Source organism: Labrus mixtus, chromosome 21 (assembly GCF_963584025.1).
Source record: "Labrus mixtus chromosome 21, fLabMix1.1, whole genome shotgun sequence".
NCBI lineage: Eukaryota > Metazoa > Chordata > Actinopteri > Labriformes > Labridae > Labrus > Labrus mixtus.
In genome coordinates this window covers 13,286,460-13,309,708 of record NC_083632.1, presented here as the reverse complement: position 1 = coordinate 13,309,708, position 23,249 = coordinate 13,286,460, and the positions used below count along the sequence as shown (strand labels likewise).

General features: G+C 41.3%; 1 protein-coding gene and 1 long non-coding RNA gene across 8 annotated transcripts in view; both read left to right on the top strand.

Moving 5' to 3' along the window:
- The window catches only part of exoc6 (exocyst complex component 6), a 45,577-nt gene extending 33,150 nt beyond the window's left edge, over positions 1-12,427 (top strand). For all 7 annotated transcript variants that reach the window (XM_061028178.1, XM_061028177.1, XM_061028180.1 and 4 more), the window contains 4 exons: positions 3,264-3,405; positions 3,515-3,588; positions 9,968-10,080; positions 11,846-12,427. In XM_061028178.1, the coding sequence (XP_060884161.1) occupies positions 3,264-3,405; positions 3,515-3,588; positions 9,968-10,080; positions 11,846-11,972 (456 nt within the window). In that variant the 3' untranslated portion in view covers positions 11,973-12,427. The remainder of the gene's footprint in view (positions 1-3,263; positions 3,406-3,514; positions 3,589-9,967; positions 10,081-11,845) is intronic.
- A 430-nt stretch (positions 12,428-12,857) lies between these two features.
- LOC132955366 (uncharacterized) lies at positions 12,858-15,366 on the top strand. The gene is made up of 2 exons (XR_009665924.1): positions 12,858-13,436; positions 13,649-15,366. It is a non-coding gene; the product is annotated as an uncharacterized LOC132955366 (long non-coding RNA).
- The last annotated feature ends 7,883 nt before the right edge of the window (positions 15,367-23,249 follow it).

The following is a 23,249-nucleotide window of genomic DNA, read 5'->3' as shown; positions in this document are numbered from 1 at the left end:
CTGCTTTTTATCTTTTTAAGGGCCTTTATATTCTTCACCTTCACCATTTTTTGATTGTCTTGCACTTTATCAATCTTTGTCTAACAGCTGTATTGTGATATTATTTTTAACGTAGGCCACATTCTGCCCTAAGTGATCAGATAAAACACCATAAAATGTAGTGTTCAATCTCCAACCATCAATCAGATCATGCCATTGCTATTTGTTTAAATCTATATTTTCCTTTCCTTTTCTTCACTTCAACACCAAGCTAGCATTATAAAGACCACTTTCTCAAAGCTCAGGTTCTGATTCACAAAATGATTGTGTGGTACTCAAAGGGTTAAATGCGCCCTAAACTGTGCACTGGTTATGGTATTAAAAAATAGCATGTAATTCACAATGAGAGTGCTAAAAAACACTTGCAGTGGCAGTGAATGTATTCACCACTCCTGAGAGTAGGTGGTAACTGCCCCACAGTTTTTATATTGGACGTCATGCTTAAGATTTCCTTCCATCAAGAAAACAACAGAATTCGTTGTTTGAAAAAAATTACAGTTGTATCACATCTGGAGAGTCTGTCCTCTCCCTTTCCTCAGCTCAACATCTGTCATCATGAGAGCTCATCTTCACAATCAGACACCAAAACAAGAGCAAAATGCATCGAGGACAACTTCATGGGCGTGTTTGAGATTGAATATCATTTGACCTTCAGTCAGAGCACATAGCGGGGGGCAATTGATGCACAATTCATGGAGCTACTAGCGAGGTGAATTATCCCCAAATCAACAACTACATTTAGATAGAAACATTTTGAATTAACTTACTCCGTGTCAATGTTTAGTGTGAGCAGCCACTTTTGTGTGTGAATGATTACTCTCCAAGTTGGCTCGCAGTCTACGTAGAGTCGACAGTTTATGTGAGGTAATATAATACCAGCCATCAGTGGAGATGTGCCTCATGCTTATCGAATGGATCGTTCTTTTTCAGTACACTACATGTGGAACTGCCAGTATGCCACTTTATTGTCAGCATGACGGGTGTAAAAAGGGATGTTGTGGACCTCGAACAAAGACAAGCCGTGTATATAATGAGTATATACATACCGTGTATTTATATATACATAAATATTACATTTTATATTATATACATGGATTGTCTATGCATGGTTTATGTTGCACCATTTGATTGACTTTCTAATGTCAAAACTTTTTGCTATCAGTTGTAAAAATATAATGTACCCCCATATACTTCACAGGAATCAGTTGTATTATGTCTAACTGTGGTAATATCCTTATGTGAATTAATAGAACTACACTTTCCTTGACATTGAGGGGTCACCACATCATCCCTGTGTTTGAGAGGTTGTTTTTAATTTTTGCATGATCTGTGAGTATGGATTTTGTTGATCTGCTTTTTCAGTTCCCACAAACACTAACTATGATCCATTCTAAGTTAGTCAGCGTTTAAAACCCTCAGGTTAAAGACATTTCGTGAGTTTCAAGGTGGTATACAAGATAAAAAACCTACCTCGTCACAAAAGTCACCCAGCAACCATTGTGTGTTAGGCCCTGTGTCCACCTAGCGTTTATTTCTCAGCGCCTGCGTCTTTTTCAGTTGTTTTCAATGAGTAGAGAGCGTTCGCAGCAGAAATCAGCCGTCCGGAGAAAAAGCGCTCCGAGCACTCAAGTTGAAAATATTTCAACTTTTCAGAAAAGGCGTTGTTGACGTCACCGGCGCTCTTTTCCAAATGTACAATATTCTCTGTAGTTTTGCCGCCTACAGATCGTGTCTTGTACCCACATCTTCTTTGCTCCGTGTCTGATCGGGTAAAAAATGATATTAAATATAAAACATGCCGTAAAAGGTAACGGAGCAGTGTCGGTTATACAGCGGCCGTTGTCAACAGACTGTTGTCATAGAGACAGGACGGACATGCAGCTGTTTTCTTCTCAGCACACAAAGACACTGAAGACACTCCCGAGCGCACAGCCAGCACTTTTCTGCCCGGAAAAAACGCCAGGTGGACACGGGGGCCTTAGTAAAAATGCTCACGATTGTTCTTTTTGAAACTTGATGCTGTGTACGTTTGTGGAGTGTTCCTTGTGTTCATTATTGAATGTGCTCATGTTGTGCCCTTCCTGCATGCATTGGGATATCTGTGATTTGGATTTAATGTGTGATGTTTAGCACTGAACACACGATGGGGAATTTAAGCACCGTAAATGCTTCATTCATCGTTAATGTAATCGACTGTTACCATTCTAATTTGTATCAATATTGTGGATACAAATCACTGCATTGAACGTGTCATGCTCCTAGCTTACCCTGACCTAATGCAGGAATGTTATTAGGGGGCTTGCAGGAAAAGAGTCTGGGTAAAGTCACGTTGAAAAATAAATTCCAGACGTTTGCATTCACACATGCAGCTCACCCTGAACATTTCAGGAGTTTTGTGCATATGTGAAAACAGCATTGTTGAGAATCAGTTTTTCACTTGTCAGGTATTTCTCCCGGCAAGTCATAAAGTCCACACCCAAACTGACTTATGCCTTGATTACATCCGTCAGACGCAAGACAAAAATATTCTATTTATTTTCAGTCTAAATACATCTTAAATCCCTCACACCCACACCAGAGAGTGCCACATCCGATTTTATGGAGCTAGGCCGACATAAGTGGTGCTACCAGCCAGCGGCTAAAAGCTTCCTTTGTTTTGGGCCTGATGGCTATCCTTCACTTAGGAGGTCAGAAGTTGTATAGCTTTAAGAAGTCCATGACCCCCGGGCTAGATTATGGACTGTCGCAGGTGCCTGTTGTGTGCCTTAAATATTACATGTACACCTGTTTCTCTGTTAATGAAGTCTTAAAGATGGAGCTAACTTTTGATCTTTTTAACTTGTTGCTCTTTTTCCCCCAAATCTTTATAACCTTTATATCTACTTCCCAAAAATCGTCCTTTTTTCTTTCCCCATTTAAACCTCTGTTTTTCAAAATCTCTTTTGTACCTCTTTATGATCCTCTTTGTCATTTTTCCTTTTAACACTCTCTTATTCCCCATCCCTTTCTGTGCACGATCTCTCCACCTTTTCCTTCATGTTCCCCCCGTCTTCTCTTCTCATACCACCCGTCTCCCTGCCTTCTTTTACTCTTACGTTTCTCCTCCACTCCCTCACCTTAATCTTTCACACACTCTTAAATCTGTCCTTCCTCATTTTCATCCTCCTCACCTCTGTCACCTCTCCTGTTCTTCCTTCTCCTTCTCGCTGTCCTTCGCTCTGCAGGGTAAAGTGGCCCAGACAGCTTGTATGTCAGCCTGCAAGCATCTTTCCACATCACTGATGCAGATGCTGCTGGACACAGAACTCAAACAGATCAGCATGGGGGCCATTCAGCAATTCAACCTCGATGTCATTCAATGTGAACGTGAGTACAAAAATGTCATTTGATGAAATCAGTGATTTGTTCATCACATGTGTCGCTTTACATGAGTGAGTCTTGTAAAATTGGATATGGTGTTTTTGCTTCTTGTTAGTGTTTGCCAGTTCTGAGCCGGTCCCTGGCTTTCAAGGAGACACGCTCCAGCTGGCCTTCATCGACCTACGACAGGTAAACTTTCTAACTGCACAGCGTAGAAGACATGAACTCACCTGTGTACACAAACACACAGGCAGTTTACCCTTGGTATTATTGACAACATGGCTGATTTGACCAACAGCTCGAAGCACAGCTGTTTTGACCTGGACAGATCATTTATCTCCAAATCTGCCTCCAGTGACCAGTTTTGATCGGCTCTCACTTTTCCCGACCAGTAATCAATAATTAAAGGCTCCTTGAACAAAAGAATCACTCTTCTTATCTTTTTTTAAAGATTTAATTTTATTATTGGAGAGATAGGACAGTGGATAGAGATGGAAATCAGGGAGAGAGAGAGAGTGGGGATTGACATGCGGGAAAGGAGCCACAGGTTGGATTCAAACCTGGGCCGCCCGCTTGGACGACTACAGCCTCCGTACATGGGTCGCGCACTACCCACTGCGCCACCAGCGACCCAAGAATCACTCTTCCTTAGAGCTGATCCATTGTACCAGCACATAAAGATGGTAAAAAGATGTCAGAAAGGTGGCCGGGGGTGCAGATGGCCTCGCTGTTAGGTCGTGCAATATATACGGAGGCAGTCTTCCAAGCGGTGGGCCCGGGTTCAAGTCCGACCTGTGGCTCCTTTCCCGCATGTTGTTCCCCACTCTCTGTCTCCACTATCCTATCAAAATAAAGTCCACAAATAAATCTTAAAAGAAAGGAAGAGGCCCATAATTTATGTGAACATTTAAAACTTACAAACTAGTTTCTGTATCTTAAATATTTCCCTCAAACTTTTCTGCAGACCCACATCTCAGCACTCTGCGTCCAACAGTATTTTATTTCCCAGGCTTCTCTTGTGTGACCTTTTCAACTTTCACTTGTCCTGTAGTTCACCAGCTTAAGAAAAATACCTTTTTCAACAACAGCACCCACCGTCTGCCCCCTTTTCTGTAGTAAACAGCAGTGGTATGTAAAGTGTTGCTGGGTCTCATTAACTTGTTTCTGTGTTGACCTGTTAATCTGAGCCTGAGGGAGGCTTGGCTCTGCCCTCCAGTCCAGGTCACACTCATACTTAGGGAACTTGTTGAAAGAATAAATGTGAAGATTTTTACAGAGGTCAGGAATTTACATTGAACTGAATCAGTTTTTTTTAAACAAAAGGATCCTCCCAAAGTAGCTTAGTTGTGCATTTTTTTGTCCCTGCTCTGGTTTTAAATCATAAAAAAGATATGGGAATGCAAAGTTAGGGACATGTATTGAAGGTACACAGGTGAAACACTCTCAGTTAATAGGATGTTGGCGCGGCGCCCAAGTGATCTGCTTTTTGTCCTGGACTAAAGCCAGCAATTAAGAAGTTCTGACTCCGTGTGTCCAACTGAAAACCCCTTTTTAATTGATCTAAAGTATTACAAATGTATGTTTTTATAATTCAAATTAGCCATCAGAATCCTATCTTCCTTGGCTGATCCTGTTATCTGTTTGTACTTCAATTAATTTTTAAAAAAAAACAATACGTCAAAAATGCTGAATGATGTATAAATCTGTTTATTTTCATGCCCAGAATTGTTTGTTTGGAAAAGTATGATTGGATACAATACGATACGATATGGTACACTTTTTTCTCACTTTGGGGAAAGTTGTCTTGGACCTCAAATTTCCCCAAGACAACTTCCCTAGGGGAAAAAAAGTGTATTGTTTCCTATCGTACTATCTTAGTACTTTTTAAAATGTCGTCTGAAAGGGCAGATGTTACTTAGTACGAGTTATCAGGAAAGCACACCCTTAGTTTTTTTAATTAATTACAATGGAAAACTTTCATCCTTTTTTATTTTACATAGAGAGCAAAGAACATCCGCCTAATGTCTTGTTAACAGGATATCATAGAGTTCACCATAGCCGAAACTTGGGGGACCAGGGTTAGCCACTGATTGGCCACATCCCAAACTATGATTGGATATTCCCCTTGTAAGAGGCGGGACTTCAGTTATATCAGCGATTTGAGTTGTGTTGCAACAGCCTGCACCTGTACCTTTTTTTTTATTTCAATGTTGCTCTTTTTATTTGGTTATGTCTTTAAATTGAGCGTGCGTGCGCATTTCGCCCACACGGCTTCAACAGGTTTGTCATACGTGTTGTTAGTTTGAATAATTCAGCCTTCTTGTGTTCGGTGAATCTTCTCATTTGCTATCAAGACGATGTTTCTTGCCATCACTTGCACCAAGATATAAGGACTGACAGTGCTGTGCACAGGGCGTCCACATTTGCAAGATTATTAGGACTTTAATTTCATCATAATTCATATAAAGTCCACAAAACTAGTGGGAGATTAAAGGGCTACTTCACTCTTAAATATAAGTGTAGATATTAAAGATTAATTTTTCATCGTAGAGAGAACATACTTGCTAACCCCTCAAAGGACCTGACCCTCTCAGCCTTACCGGATTCCTTATTTGCCGTAGAGCTAATTTTCCTGCAGTGCAGATCATCACACACCTTTTAATACAGGCTGCTTGGTTGACATGTTAATCCTAGCCTTAGGTAAAAGGAGTCATCCACAGGCTGAGGTTACTCAGAGGTCATCCTGAACTTTCCCTTTATCTTATGGCGGCTGATTTCTAAACTATATGTGCTTTTTAGATCGTTATCCTGTAACCATTTAGAGTGATTGAAAGTCAAACATATCTAAGGGCATATAATGAGTTTTCAAAGAAACACCGGGGTAGCAGGAGGCTTGATTTGTGTGCTATGCTCGGAAACAGAGGTAATGCTAATGCACTTACTTTAAACAAACCTTGACTAAGAAGGTTTCACATCAGGCTTAGGGACCCCCTTTAACTTTCTGAAATTAGAAGGAGCTCGCCGTCTTCTCGCAACTTCATTGTGTACTTACTCTACAAGTGTAGCCACTATAGAAACATTTTAAGGCATATCTGACTCATGTGTTCTGAAACTGCAACACGCTGGTAATGTGAATCCATGTACTCAAAAGCTGACATTTTCAGGAGTGCATATCATGTAAAAACAGCTTTTGAGGATGGACAATAAAGTGTTTGTGTTTTTAAAAATTAATTAAAAAAAATTAAATTTCATCTCTCAAAAGAAGTCTGACACGTGCCAAAAGACATAATCGAACAAATAACCATCAGACTGAGTGTAATATTGTGCTCATTTGAACTCAGTTGAGGCCTATTAGAGACGAGACAGACTGTCTCCTTGTCTTTGTTTAGACTGCAGGCAAATCAGATCTGTTTCTAACATCAGATCTTCAGGACAGACTGTCTGCATTGTTATTGTCGAGTGATTAGATCAGATTTAGAGAGCAACTACCTCGCTTTACTGCACATAGTTCTGTTTACATCTTTTTACTGCACATAGTTCTGTTTACATCTGTTAGTCCGATCACTGTCCACTTATATCTACTCTTTTTATATTTTGTATTTTAAGTTAAGTTAAGCTTTAAGTTGTATTTAAATTGACACTTTATATTTAGGTTAAAATGTTTCGTCTACCTGCACTGTTGTTATTTTACTGCTCTGTGTGCCTTTGAATTTCCCCCCGGGGACAAATAAAGTTTTTTGAATTGAATTGAATTGAATACATCGGCCGCTTTCGAGTCCATGTGACCACGTGTATGGGTGACAGGTCTCTCAGGAGCTTTGAGACCTATGAAGCCAACATGTGGGACGGGGGCTTTACATGCAGCTAGGACTTCACTCAAAGCTCGAGATTCTGCATAGAAGTCAGTCAATCAGGATCTTGTAATCAGAACTATGTTCAGAAATTTTCTCAAAATGAAGAGTGCATGTTTAAAAAATGAAATATGAATGCATTTTTAATATTTGGGATTTCTGTATTCAAGACATGACATGAGCAGAGCGGCTGTGGCTCAGTTGGTAGAGTCGGTCGTCTCTCAACCAGAAGGTCGGGGGTTTGATCCCCAGCTCCTGCAGCCACATGTCCCCTGCTTCATCTGAGGTGTATTAATGTGTATGAATGGATTAGTTACTTCTGATGGTCTCTTTACATGGCAGCCTCTACCATCAGTGTGTGAATGGGTGTGACCTGCGGTTTACCGGAGCCCAGAAAAGAGCTCCTTGTGATCCTCTAGCAAGACATGCTGCATCTGAAACTATTGGTCGCCTGCACGTCCTCTAAAACAATTGTTTACACAAATCTCTTAGAAAAGACATTGTAGAGAGCTGGGAAGTGACTCTGAATTGTAGTATCCCAATATATTAGGATTTAAAAATATAACATGTTCTGTATTTAGGCTTCCGCTGAGACGCATGATTTCACCTCTTGAAAAGCAAGAGCCCATTGTTTCAGCAATCCCATTATCTCAAAATCTATCCAGAGCTCATTGCAGAAAGTTACTAATAGTGCTTTCACATATGCACTCCTAAAAATGTCCAAATCTCCTGATCTGGTAGTTCACACATGCACTTCACAGATTGGGTTCCCCTGAGGCAAGATGTGAAATAAAAAGAGCGATGCAAGAGTGGCCGCCCAAGCAACAGAGTCAGCTATGAGAATATATTGCTATTACTTCAACAGAATCATAATATCAGCAAAAGAGTGAAGAAGAACCTACAGGAGAACAAAAAACATAATGCATCAGTTTAATTCCGTGCACCGAGATAGTAGCAGCTGTGTGCAGACTGTGTATGGTCGGGCACCAATCACAGGGAATAAACGTTACAACCCCACCTGTTTGGAGCTGAATTCTCCTGATTATATCCTGATGCGTTCTCACATCAGCTCTGCCTTTGTGAAAAACTGTTTTTGTACAGACATGCAGCTCACCCCGAAAACTTCAGGACTTTTGCAGGAATCTAAAAGTGCTTTCACGCTTGCATAAAACTCCTGAAGTTTTCGGGGTGAGCTGAACGTGTGCCTGTGCTCCCTGATGTAGTCTGTAGCTGTTGATGTATCACATCGCTGTGTTAAATCCAAAAACTGAAGATACATTCGCTAAACTGACGCTCTCCATCTGTTGTTTATCTCAGACAAAATGCCCTGCAGGAGCAGCCAGTGCACACAGGAGATCAAAAATGTCCCAAACTGCACAGGGGAACTTGCGTGCACACAGCTTTGACAATGTTAGTAATCAAACCATGGGAAACATTTAAAAAATGTAGATCCTTGACTTTTCCCTGTAATGGATGAAATCCTGTGGAGTGTTGTGAGTGGTTGAGAGTTCAGTGGGTGTGAGGGTAAGATGTGGCTCATCACTTAGCTCCAGGTGAGAATAATGGCTTTAAGCCTCTCTGTGTGTCGGAGTCTCAGTCAGCTGAATAATGCTATTATCACTAAGCTGTTCTTTCACTGCTCTTTCAACATGACCCAAACACCCAGCTGTTTCACCCTATGACATTAGCATACACTGTGTGTGTGGGTGGGGTAGGGGGGTCATCTCCATCAGGTTAACCGGGGGTCGTAGCGGGGTCATTTTAATGTTCCTGTTCACACTTAAAACTCAACACGCAGAGCCCCCTCCCCGTCTCCCTTATTCTCTTTGTAAATCTCTCTCTTCTGTCGTCTCTGCCTCTTAGATTAACAGTGACCCAACATGCACAAATGTCTGCCATCATCTCATTATGTGACCTTAGCTGATTTCACACATGCACTCCTGAAAAATTCTTGAAAATCCTCGGGACACGACCCTCACAGCCTGAGGATGGATAGGGAGTCTCAGGAGGCAAGACATGATGTAAAAGGATGCAGCGAAAAAACGACAGACGCCGCAACAGTCTAACACCATATTGACAGATTTCTGCCTTCATGTAATTCTACATGTATTTGGACATATTCAGTGTCAAACAAAAGAGCAGAGAAGAACATAATGGTGATATAGATAAAGTTTCACACATCACAAACCAGTCATGCAGCGGTCAGAGGATATACATGTCAAGTACTTTTGGTTCTTCCAATGTCTGTCTTTTTAACAAATATATTAATATGTAAATGCACTTGAGCTTGTATAGCGCTTTTCTAGTCTTCTGACTACTCAACGTTTTTTTACACCGCATGTCACACCTACACATTCACACTCTGAAGGTAGATGCTGCTATGTAAAGTGACCATCGGTATTAACTCATCTATTCATACACATTCATACACCGCAGATGAGGCAGGAGCAACTTGGGGTTAAGGGCATTGCCCAAGGACACATCGGACATGTTGCTGTAGGAGCTGGGGATCAAACCTCTAATCTCCAGTTCAGAGACAACCCACTGAACCGCAGCCATATGTCACAATATGTGATTCAAAAGAAACATTTCTGTCATATCAAATATGAAATGGAGAGTAACAATGTAAACGTTTGTCAGATTTAAGGCAATGCAAAGAACATTTTGCACTTTTTGTAAAGGTGTAAGGTGCCAATATGTCTTTGTGTGTGTTGCAGCTCCTTGACCTGTTCATGGTGTGGGATTGGTCGACTTACCTGGCGGACTACGGCCAGCCAACCTCCAAATACCTGAGAGTGAACCCGGCTACAGCCCTGGCTCTGCTGGAGAAGTGAGTGCATTTCTAACTTTCACCCTGCTGGGAGAGTGAAAACAATATGTCAGCATGACTTTCTAAAGGCCAGGGTGTGGGTCTGCTAATGGCCATTAGAAAATGCAGGCTTAATTGTCACAAACATAAGACATACTGTTCCATATAACAGTTGTTGTGCTGTGTTTGTTTGACTCCAACACTTTTAGAGCGTGACAGTGATTTTTTAATGAAGCTTTCAGAAACTGGCCCTCACACTCAGATTGTCCCCTATTGTGCTAACATTTGCTTTGCTTGTTCTCACACTGTATCAGACACTTCCAGCTAACTGAATCAACCTGAGTTGGTGGGAAAAGGTTGAATTTGAGTTTTGGAAATATGTGCAGACAACATTATCTGCATCTAGGCATTTAAGTGAGAGCAGGGACTATGCGCAAAAGTCCTGAAAATAACCTATCATTATTATTATTATTTCTCAACCTGACGTTATCAGCCTGAGTTTTTGGTAAAAGGCTGAGAGGTTACAATATCTGAATTTAAGGAATGAGTTTGAGCACCAGCCGAGAACATTTAAGTGCAAGCAGGGCCGATCTCAGAGCGAGGATAGCGTTTAGAGGGAAACCATTACAACATCTGAACTTAAAATAAATAAAAACATAAATTCAAAAGCAGTAGAGTTTCAAAATGTAACACATATTGTCTTTAAATGCACTGAGTGAAAATTGTGAGTGAAAATTGTGAGTGAAAATTGTGCATTTAAACAGTGAAAACAGTCTAACTCTGACAGCTTGCCGCAGGGATGAAGGGAAATATCAGCCTTTCCATGAATGAACATTGTATGAAGCATTTATGGAAATTTTTACAACTTTCGTAACACTTAATAAACATCTGAACATGAGTTATTACAGCTCATGATAACTTAAGACATTGATATGGCAGCTGTGTCTGCTTCTTCCTCTTGTTGTGTTTCATCTCTTCTCTTCCTCTAAATCTTTTCTCTGCTGTTTTTCTGCTGCTGTTCAGAGTCTACAGAGGGTAGGTGCAGCTTCCTCTCTGCTTCTCTTTGGCTTCTGTAATGCATGCTCTGATCTGTGTATAGTCTTTACTGATAAAGCCATATTAATTAACAGGTGATTCATTCATGGACAATTTTGCTAGCAGAAGGCTTGCCCGGTCAGTTTGGGAGTTTCTGCAGGATAAAATAAAGTCTAATGCTCTGAAGATCACTTTTGCCTTTTAATCAATGCTATGTGAAGTTCAACATGTGGAGATTTTTGGATTTTTCTGCCGTTATTTTTATTTTTTTTATTGCAGTTTTGTGCATGTGTGAGAACAACAATGATTCTAAAATGATCTCGAGTCGAGTTGCTTTTACATATTTGGTGTTCACTTTTTTTAAGAGTTCAAGATCAGCAAATTGTTTTTTTTTTTTTATTCTTCTAAATTCATGCTAAAATATATATTCGCTTTGTAAAAGTCTGGGTGGTATCTGGAAAGGAGAAAGGAAACTCAAATGGCCCCGCTGTAAAACTGACAGGAGTAACAGGAAGTTAACATTTTTCATGTTTTTGTTTTTTTTTTTCGTTTTGAACTCGGCGTGAATGTGCTCATTAGTTCCCATCTACAGAAGAAAAGTCTGAAATCCCTCCACTTCAAACTAAATTCTGACGTATCAGTGTCTAATGTGGCTGAAAAGATGATGATGACATATTCAACCTGAACAGTAAAGTCGGCTTGATCCCTGAGTGTTTGTGTAACGTTGATGTGTGTGTGTTTGTCTCTCCAGGATGAAGGACACGAGTAAGAAGAACAACATCTTCTCTCAGTTCAGGAAGAACGACAGAGACAAGCAGAAGCTGATAGAGACTGTGGTCAAACAGCTGAGGAGCCTGGTCAACGGCATGTCCTCCTAAACACACACACACACACACACACACACACACACACACACACACACACACACACACACACACACACACACACACAGACAGGAGTGACGTTCACACGGGTCTCAAAGAAATAAAGATGGGAACAGGCATGCAGTCACATGCACACACTGAACTGCCAAGACTCTCCCAAAGGTAACACACCTTGTAAAATGATGACACGCGACGTAACAGTGACAGATAAAAGAATCACACAGGGAATTTACACACACAGACAAAAGGGACATGCACACATCACATAAAGGCACAGCAATACACACGATGTACAAAGCATGCAGGGAACACACACACACACACACACACACACACACACACACACACACAGGAAGTCCTATCCTCTCCTTACTGTTATACCTGACTGAATACTCCGTGTAAATAACAAACACACACACACACACACACACAAACGTCCATACACACACTTTCACAGGATTGAACAGTAAAATGTTTGTAAAGTATTTTTAATGGCGATGATAAGACAAACTATGTTTTGTACATCTGTGAGAGTGTAATCATTGAACCTGCAGGAAGAGACACTCGCAAGTACTGGGACAATGAGGTCAAAGGTCAACCTTACTACAACACTTAGTTGTTCAGTCAAAAGAACTTTATAGCTGTGTCCTAATTCAGGGGCTGCATTATTCGTGGGGGGGGGCATTTGAAGACTGATTACATCACAGCGATGTATCGAAGGCTCTCACACTTTGAAGGCTCCTTCAAATGTATCCGCCATCCGGTGACACCATCCCCTCGTGGCTCAACATATCCTGAGATACATTTCACTTAAATTGAAACGTGACAGCTGGCCCTCAATTAATTTCATTTTATTTGATCAGGAAGTCCCATTGAGACTAAAATCTCTTTTAGAAGAGAGCAGTCAAACCCATTAAAGAACGCTGTAAAATCACAATTTCAAACAGGCTCTTGATTGAACAGTGGCCTTTTAAGAAAAACGACTACATGCCTTTGTGTCCACGTTCTTTATGATACTCTTAAATTAACTCAGCAGTATGAGTGACACTTTAGCTCTTCTTTTGTTCTCCATTTTGTTTGTTTATGCTCATGACTCTTGCACGTGCAGAGCGCTCTGAGCTCTCATTGGTCATAGCACTGATGTGATGGAATCAAACATGTCAGACTTTCTGTGAGGAGGTCGTGAGGCGTCCCAGATGTGGCCTTGTTTGTTGTTCATTATGACATATTACACGGGATAAAATGATCCATTTTCTGGGCTGACGGGTCCAACAACCGTACAGCTGCTGGTTCGGACTGTAAACATTCTTATATGGTGTCTGACCTCGGCATAATCAGAAACTTAGGGCGCGGTCACACCGTCAATCTGTACCGTGCTGTGCTTGGCAATGGTCAAATGAACTGGACTTTAGGGGTGAAGCTATGCGTGAGACAGCGCCCTTACAAAAACCTTTTCAGGTGGGGCGCTGGTGGCGCAATGGTTAGTGCGCGCGCCCCATGTATGGAGGCTGTCGTCTCAAGCGGGTGGCCCGGTTTCACATCCCAACTGTGGCTTCCTTCCCGCATGTCGTTCCCCACTCTCTCTCTCCCTGATTTTCGACTCTATCCACTGTCCTATCTATCCATTAAAGGCACAAAAATAAATATTTAAAAAAATAAAAAAAACCTAGGTGGTAACTGGCATGAAAACATCTCACTGTTTCTTCCAGCATCTCTCTTCAGACATATGGGTTTAAAATGTGACCTGACAAAGATGAACTGGCACTCATTGTCCCCGTACTCGAGCTGTTTCTGTGTTCACGTGTGCAGAAATGAAGGGATGCTGAGGCCATGGATGGATGGATGGATGGAAGAAGAGATGAATGGATGATGACGTCTCGAAAGACTGATGTTCATGAAAGAGTGAAGTTTTGTTGAACCCCGCGGTGGTTTCTCTCTCTGTTGTTTTTTTCCTGCCTCACATTGTACGTTTGAAACAACCTAAACGAGACATGACTGTCCCAGCCAGTAAACGCGATTTAACTATGACGAGACGGATAAGAAGGTGACCCTCAGATTGTACTTGGAATCTTCACTTCCTGGTTTCAGATGTGAATGTGAAAAAGGGAGGGCAGCAATCTTGAAATGAATTTATTATTTTTATGTCACAAAACACACATTTATGCAGATATGGGGCGGCTCAGTGAAGGTGGTTGTTCTTTATTTGGCAAGACTGTGCAGGTGATCAGTAAAGGCTCAGAGTTCTTAAGAGTGACCCGTGCATGAAGCAATCCTAATTCAGGGTTTGCGTCATAAGTCAAACAGAAAATAGTCACCTCTCATGTTGTTTGGATACGTCTGGTGTGAATGCAAGCAAAACACACAGCGATGGGAGTGTGAGCACGGTAAACAGTCCGGGAACATTATTTAAAAAGAAATCATCTGACATGTTTATACCAGTTGGAGATGGGGGTCTAAAGATGGTCCTCAGGCCTTAACTCGTTCACAGCTTTTATCCATTAATCTCCGGATAGCTCACCTGTACTTGTTCATAGCAACCACGGCTCAGATGTGAAGAAGGTGGTATCAGGTCAAACGTGCCGCCTTCCTCGTCTCACTTCAAATCCTCCGTTTTTAGAGTGAAGTACTTTATTTATGTGATTTTAACCACAGTTACGTCTTACAACTCTCTCAAACTACTTCATTCATACAAGAGAACTTCTGGAATGACGTTATTAGTGATTATTTACACATGCTATATATTTAACAGTTCAATGACTCGCAGTCTAATTATTCTTTCTTTTTGTTCCTCAGGGTGAAATGAAGCTTTAGAATCTCATAACCCACATACAGTTTATCCACAAAGCACAGCAATAATAATGAATTGGTTCCTTTGCAGCCTCTCTGCAGGCCGCCGCTTACCTAAAACCTGCACGTGACTCCTGATGACAAACGTTTTATAACGAGACTGTTTCTATTCTCTTTGTGTTTGGAGTCCGTGCTCCACTTTCAGCAGCATTTTTGCACTGAAACTGATTGTTGTTGTTTTTTCCTTTATTCTTTTTTGTCCTTTTTTTTTTTTTTTTTTTAAGAGTTGCCATGTAAATGCCACTGTATATACTGCATATTTTGTAAAGAATATCACAGCAGCGCGTCTGCTACAAACAGAACTGGAGGTTGACATTGTGACATGCAAGATTAGAATGTGTTGCTTCCTTGGCGACTGTGTGAGGAGCTCAGTGATTGGTACCTTCTCTCCTCTCATTTGCATGGTTACCATACAAAATATGCTTTATTGTGTTCAAGCATAAACCCTGTGTAAAAAATGTGAAGTATGTAAATACAAATACAAAAGATTTCAAGTGACTGCTTATTGGTATTATCCAAAATAAAGGACGATTCCAAATAGCGTAAGGGTTTCTGTTCACACACCTCCTGTCAGTCGGATTAGATTTATTAAAGTCAATAGGAGTCATTAAATATACCGCTACCACGGCAACGAAAATATAAATCCCAGTCTTTCGGTATTGTGTAAATATATTGTGTCATTTCTTGTTTTGAATCACCAAAGAGTGCAGACAAACTCCTGCACGCTTCCTAAATCGCACAAAGGTGTTGACAATGTTTCTGTGCCGAAATGTTGACATTGTGTTAGTGCAATTTAGACAGTGCTCGCTCTATCTCTCTCTCTCCCTCTCTCTCTCTCTCTCCCTCTCTCTCTCCCTCTCTCTGTCTCTCTCTCACTCTCTCTGTCTCTCCCCCCCACTCTCTCTTGCTCTCTCTCTCCCTCTCTCTCTCTCCCCCCTCTCTCTCTCTGTCTCTCTCCCTCTCTCTCCCCCCTTTCTCTCTCTCTCTGTCCCTCTCTCACTCTCTCTCTCCCCCCTCTCTATTTCTCTCTCTCTCCCTCTCTCCCCCTCTCTCTCTCTCTCTCTCTCCCTCTCTCTCCCCCCTTTCTCTCTGCCTCTTTCTCTCTCTCTCTCTCTCTCCCTCTCCCCCTCTCTCTCTGCCTCTTTCTCTCTCTCTCTCTCTCTCCCCCCCCTCTCTCTCTGGCAGCTTTTTAAAAATATTTCTGGAGATCTGTAGTTATTTCAATCTTCTGTACTCTAAAGATAACAAAGATTGTATCATATTAAAAACATTGGGCGTGGAAAGAATCAAAGTCTTGAACATTTTGACGACCATACTCCTGTCTGGGTTTCATCTCCTCAGTAAAAACTGGTCCTCTTGGTTTGATGTGCAGAGCAGCTGATGTGTAGTCCTCCTCCTTCTTTCCTGTATTCATGTTTCACTTAAAAGTCTTAAATTCAAAGATTCAAATACTGACCAACTTGCAGAAGCACAAAATCAAGGCTCAAACTAAATCTGTTTATATGACAAGAGTGACGTCATACTCATACATACTTTTTTTATTTTTGATCATTTCAATTGATTCACTCAATAAAACTCGAGATCATCAAATTAACGCCTACCTGAAAAAATCTAGTTTTTAGGCGCTGTGTCCATTAACCTCAGGTTCAGAGCGCTTCCCAGCAGCTCTTACTGTTGCTAGGTTACGAAAGGTAATTTCCACATCCACAGGTATGTTTTGGATAGTTTTGTCTGCTTAATCTTTTACTTTACTTCAAGGAAATATCACCAAAAAAAACATGAATATCATGTAAATGAGACGTGTCCTGCCATCAGCTGTCGCTCTTCACCTGGAAATCATTCCCTCAGAAAGATGATTCACGTCAGTCTCTTCTCCATCTCGCAGCTAATATCAGAAATCCTGCCCCCGTCTTGTTTCTGATTGGTTGATGAGGGAGAAGTGACACTGACAAGTGTGACAGCGTTCCAAAAGTTGAACTTTATTCAACTGAGAGCGGTGTGAGCACATCGACAAAAAAAAACACCTGACGCTGAAGGCAGTTCTGCGCTGAACTGAAATGAATTGTTCTTGGATTGAAAAGGAACGCATGCAGCCAGCACAGAAAACAGGGGTAGTGGACTCAGACCCTTATGATCATGAGATACTTTAAATTTGAGCCTATTTTGGTTGGAAGTGAGGAGTTCCACTGACAGTGATGTAAAAGCCAATGAAGAAAATAACACATCTGAAGTAGGAAAAATCTGTAAATAAGATTAGTATTTTGTGAAATTAGTGTAGCAGAAGGGTAAGATAGCGTGACCCTGGTGATGGAGTTGGAGCTTAAATAAACGTTAAATAAATAAATTTACAGGGGCGGATCCAGACCTTATTTACTGGAATGTCCCACACACACACGTATTGTTTGTTCTGTGAAGACTCAACTAGAAGATGTTTGTCCAAAGTCAAAACTTCAAGAACTACCAAATAGAGTGGAGTATATTGGTAGGTAAATGAAGCTCGGTTAGACTTTTACAACACGGTCCAAAGAGTTGATTTTTACTTAAGTCCTGCCTTTGACAAAGCAAATTAGCCAATCGAATTTTCAAGGCTGGCCCTGTTTATTCATGAGTACAGTTAACAGTAGAGGGAGTGATCATCACAAGCAGATCAGAAAGAAATGTCTATTAAAACTGAAGTCCACAATATTTACAATGAAATGCAATTTGTTGCGCATAGTTTCTAAAACCGTGGCCACAGTTTCCAAATCTGCTAACACAGACATGTAATCTGTGGGTGAAGATTTACAAACAGCTTTTCAACAAGGAATGTGGAATAAAGGCCTGGCCCTCTTTTAGCAGGCATGGTAAATATATGACTTGTCAATGTTTGTTAATTTGTCACATAATCACTGGAAGAGTATAAAAGATTAATATCAAACACAAAGTTCATGTGCAAATGTTCTCAGTTTGTTGTCTATTTGATTTTTGACACTTTAATGTTAACTTATAAAATGGTTCAAATCAGATTTTTCACTGCTGACATCCCAATGATTGTTTCAACTGTTTCCTCGTCTTCTTAGTGGAGAGAGGGTACACTATGGTATCCAAAGGAATCCTTGCTTTACTGTTGTCGCACCACGACTGAGATGTTTTCCTTCGTTGGTTGTTTTTATTTGTGTGCTGTAATAAAAGTTTATTGAACATCGATCTGTGTGTTGTTGAGTATACTGAAACCAAAGCGTGCAAAAGTCCTGCACACTGTCTAAATTGTATTTTTTGGTACCAAAACTTGTGTAGAGTTCATCTTAATAAAGACTAGAAACAAACAAATATATCATAATGAATAATAAATGTTATTCCTTAGCTTTAAGTCTTGTTTCCTAAACTTTACTTTATTCAGTTCTGCAGCGCTTTGTATCCAAGAGGCTCTGTCCCTCAGTGGTCAGAGGAACTGTTTAGAAACGGGATCATTCCTGGATGTCAGACAGTTTTGGTTCACCGTTTTCTTTTAATGATCAAAGTATTGAAAATAACTGAAACTCAAATAAACTACAGTCGTATTTTAAACCCAAAGACTGAGACACTGTCTACATGTTTTGATGCCGAAAGGTTGTGCTGGAATTTGCCCGCACTGTTATTAAGAAATGATTCATTATTAAGAGTCTAGTCGTTTTCACATCTCACCTGTTGGGTTTGGTTGAAACCAGCTTGAGTCTGTTTGTCCGTTTAGAGCATTTCATTTGCGTTGGTGAGAAAGCAGTCAATCAAATCCTGGTGCAGACAAAACAAAACATTTTCAGACTCTGTTTGTTTGTAGTAAGAACAGGAACTGACCTCGATCCCCCGATCTCACAGCAGGAAGCAACAACCTTGGGCCCTCTCTTTTCAACATCACTGAACATTAAAGACCTCAGGCAGATGACGTGTCTTCACAAACAGTTTAGGTGGATGAGCAGGTCCTGGTTCAGGAGGATTAACGTGCTCCTTATCCTGTCTAATAACTGTCTTGATAAACACCTTTATCAACTCCAGAACATCAACATTTTATTTTCCAGCCACAGTTGAGCCATCATTATTTTCAAACTCTATTGTTTGCATACAGGAATAACTTAAAACAATATAAAAGCCAATGAGCAGAGCCGACCTCAATCGTGTAGTTTTCTGTCCAGTCAAATAGTCTTTGTTCACTTCCTGGATTCTTCCTGCAAGAAATTCCAACCAATCAGAGAGCATTTTCCAAGTACATCACATATTTTTCGTCCACTTGTACATGTGCCTGTGTGAACACCGACCAAACTTAAGGTAATTATGCAGCAATGTAACAAACTAGTCGATGATTCAGACCGGAGCAAACACACTATCGATGTAAAAACGCTCAAAGATTTCTATTTATTGTTGCTATGGTATTGAAACAGGGGATGGTATTGTGTGATTTCTACTATCTTATCAAAGTCTAAAACTCTGGTATCCTGAAAACCCTCGTACAAACAAGAGCTCCAGTCAAGTCCACTTAATTATCAACCACTAGTACAGCTAGCTGAACGTAATATTGTTTTTTTCTGGACAAGATGCAGAGACACAAATAGTGCACATGACAAACAATAACAAACCAATCAACAAACAACAGACAAACAAATGTGCTGCAGATGACGGTGGTGTATAAGGTGATGTAAACAAAGTACTTGAGCTTGTGCAGCGCTTTTCTAGTCTTATGACTACTCATGAAGTGCTTTAAAGGCCCTGACACACCAAGGAGATCGTCGACCATCGCTCCTAGTTGGACCGTCGGTGAGCGGTCGTCGCCCTAGTTTTTTACATCGTGTCAGGCTCTTCCGCTACCCATCGGCCTTTTGCCCGATTCGACATGTTGAATCGGCGTCGGCGTTCTGTGAGAGGGATCTCTCTGATTGGCTGTTAGAAGGTTTCATTTCTCTCCAGCTCTCAGGTTCAGGAAAGCCCCTTGAGCATGCCGCTGTAGTATCCATGCTTTCACCCATTAGTGCGCTTTCTCCTTATCTGTCTTCCTCCTTCTTTTCTTTTTCCACTAAAAGACCAAGGGCTGACAACGCCAGCGCCATTTTCAACTTTTTATCAGACATTATTCTCCATTAGTAGGCTACCTATAATACGAGTGGTGAGCGACAGCGGTGTCAAAATGGTCTTCTTGTATCATAACAACAGACTACCGCCACCTGCTGGCATGGAGAGTTATTTCCTCGCACGCATGCTCAGAACGTACGTGGTGAGGCGACGTGAGGTGACGCCGTCTCTCTCAAGCCGTCTGCTTGGTGTGTCTGGGCCTTCACACCGCATGTCACACCCATTCACACACTGATGGCAGAGGTTAGTATGTAGTGAAGTAACTAATCCCATTCATACGCATCCATACGCCACCGACAAAGCAGCAGGAGCAATTCAGGGTTAAGTGTTTTTCCCAAGGACACATCGGACATGATGCTGCAGGAGCTGCTGCGTGCATCGAACCCTCGACCTTCAGGTTAAGAGACGACGACTCTACCAACTGAGTCCCTCAATGTAAACATAGTACACAAAGTAGAAAACAGCACAATAGCTATAAATATCAATAATCTCATGAATTAAAATACAGTATGTCAAATAGATGTGATGAGTGTTAGTAGTAACAGAATGAAATGATCTGGGGTTAGCTAACCTGTATTGTAGCCAGAGATGTCTTCTCTTTAACTGCACCACGTAGATATTTACTGTGGATGTGAGTGCTCGCTCTCTTCCTCTCTCACAGCAACAGAAGCGTCACTTTGTTCTGTGATCTCGGCTCTCTTCCTCTGAGCCTCGCTGTCCCACCACACACACGCTAACTGGGAAACAGCAAGTGAACTTTGGCCTGGGTCAGCGCTTGAATGCGAGGATCCCTGTCGCCGCAGATGTAATGAGGCGAGAGACATTTGGAGAGTTCTATTATCACTGGACGGCAGCGACCCTGCCAACACACACACACACACACACACACACACACACACACAGAAATGTGTTTGTTTTCCTCAAAGGGTCACGGTGCACTCTCAGCTCTACTGTCGTGTTTAATTCTGCCACCGCTCTTATTTAACATTGTGACCTTTTTTCACCTCCTCTATCCTCTTGTACAGCAAAAGGGAAAATATAGTTTGTCTTAATAATTTAATATTCTTAAAATAAAATGTGATTTTAAGTATTATTGAACATTTCTAAATAATTTCAGGAGGACTGCCCCTAAAATCCTTCTGAGCTGGTTGTTTTTCACACAGGCACCTCACAGAGGGAGACTGTCCCCGTTGGACAGTAGGGGGGTCAGGGATGGGAAGTCTCCTGAGGCAAGACATGACGTTAAAAGAAAAAATGATAGAAGTGGCAAAAGAAGCATCAAAGTCCACAGTGTAACCTCAGGACCCACCAACACCTCCTAAATGACAAATTGTGAATTGTGAAAACATTTAAATTCACCATTTAAATGTTTTTAATGAAAATGTTTGGACACTGAGGTTTTTGTCCTTCCTTTTTGTCCTCAGTGTAAGAAAGCCCATGTTTTCTTTGTCATATTTGCATTTCACCTTGCCTTGGCAGCAGCAAAACAAACTTTCGACTGTCTTCTTCTTCTTCACTTGTAGTTTAATGGAAGATGACCAGTTAAAGTGCTTTTAACATCACTTACTGTCACCTACTAGGTATGAATAAACAACCCTATTATCTACAGTATGTATTTTATAATAAAAGCGCACCACTTTGCAACCCCACTTTTGCGTCTCACCCACCAGTTGAGAACCATGGCACTAGTTGACGCTAAAATGATTTTATATGCTGATATATCATTGCTATGTTTAGTTTGACAGACTCGGAATATGAACGAAAGAGTGAAGCAGTTAAATTAGGTGCACAGAGATCACAACAGTGGCGTGCAGACAGATTATGGTCATGCACCGATTGCAGGGAATAAACGTCACCTCCTCAAACTCCCTCAAGGTGAATTCTCCTGATTATTTCCTGCTGCGTGCTCACATCAGCTCCCTCAGACTTTCTTCTGAATGATACCTGGGGGCTGGCAGAAGAACTCAGCTGCTTGTGTTCACACATGTAGCTCATCCAAAAAACGTCAGGAGTTTTGTAAAAGTGTGAACAAGGGCATGGTGAAAAAATCTCAGGCGTATCATTATTTTTAATTGCCAAAGAGACGGTCGAAATGTTGAAGAGGCAGAAGCGACAAATAAGAAGAAACGGCAGCGGCATGCTCAAGAGGCTTTCCTGAACCTGTGTCGAGAACTGGAGAGAAATGAAACCTCCCAACAGCCAATCAGAGAGATTCCTCTCACTGACCGCCGACGGCGATTCAACATGTCGAATCGTGCAAAAAAAGGCCTTTGGTAGCGAGAGAGCCGGACACACCCCAAAAAAAAACAATAAACCGGAAGAAAAATACAAAAATGTGGATGTGATCTTCATAAAAAAAAAAAAACATTGGCACAAACACTTCATGAAATAACACAGCTCCACCGAGCGTTCACCAACGGTCCAACTAGGACCGAAGACCAACAATCTCCTTGGTGTGTCAGGACCTTCAGGGTGAGACATGATGTTCAGCATGGTGAACACCATCAATGGGACTGCAGTAGCCCGGAAATAAATAAGCAAACTGCAAACAAAGTATCTTAAACAGGAGTTGTGATTAGGGGTGATCAGAGGAAACGATTCTGCGTTCCTGTGTAAATGCAGTGGGGGGGGGGGGGGGGGGGGGTTCCTTCCTGGGTGTCAACAGGAGTCAGAAGTATTTAGTGCAGGGATCAAACACTTTAACAAGGCAGTAAAGAGCTTTTCCATTTACTTTAACAACGCAGTGGAGAGACAGAGGAGGAAGAGGAGACACATTCACGTCTGATATCTTCACACTCCTCATTACGGAGTCACACGGCTTTTCATCTTTTCCTTCAGAATACTGTGGCTACATTTTAGCTTCTCTCTTTATTTATTTATCACACACAGGAATGTAAATACAAGGCATATTAATAAAATGTATTTTTTAAGTCGTTAAGACTTTTTTTAAGTTACCTAAAACCTCTTCAAGAGTTAGTGTCTAAGTTGTTGCTCAGTCTTTAAGGATCTACATAACTTCTATCTAATCTAATAATTCTTCTGAGTTTCTAAGTCATTTCTATGTCTTAGAGTTTTCAGTCTTTTTAGAATTTTCTAAGGGCGCGGTCACACTGGCAATCCGTACCGTGCTGAAGCACGATCGGAGAACATGACAGCTAGTTTTTGTCTTTACTTTGAGTCATGTTCGTCAGATACAGACATGAAACTCTGGATTTCTCCATAATGAAGGCTGTCAGCGTTGTGTACCCGCGTGCTTGTGCTCGTGCATGAAGTGTACCGTGCCGAAGCACACCTCTCTGAAGTGTGCCAAAGCCAAGGAAGTGTACGGCACAGAGCAAGCAATGC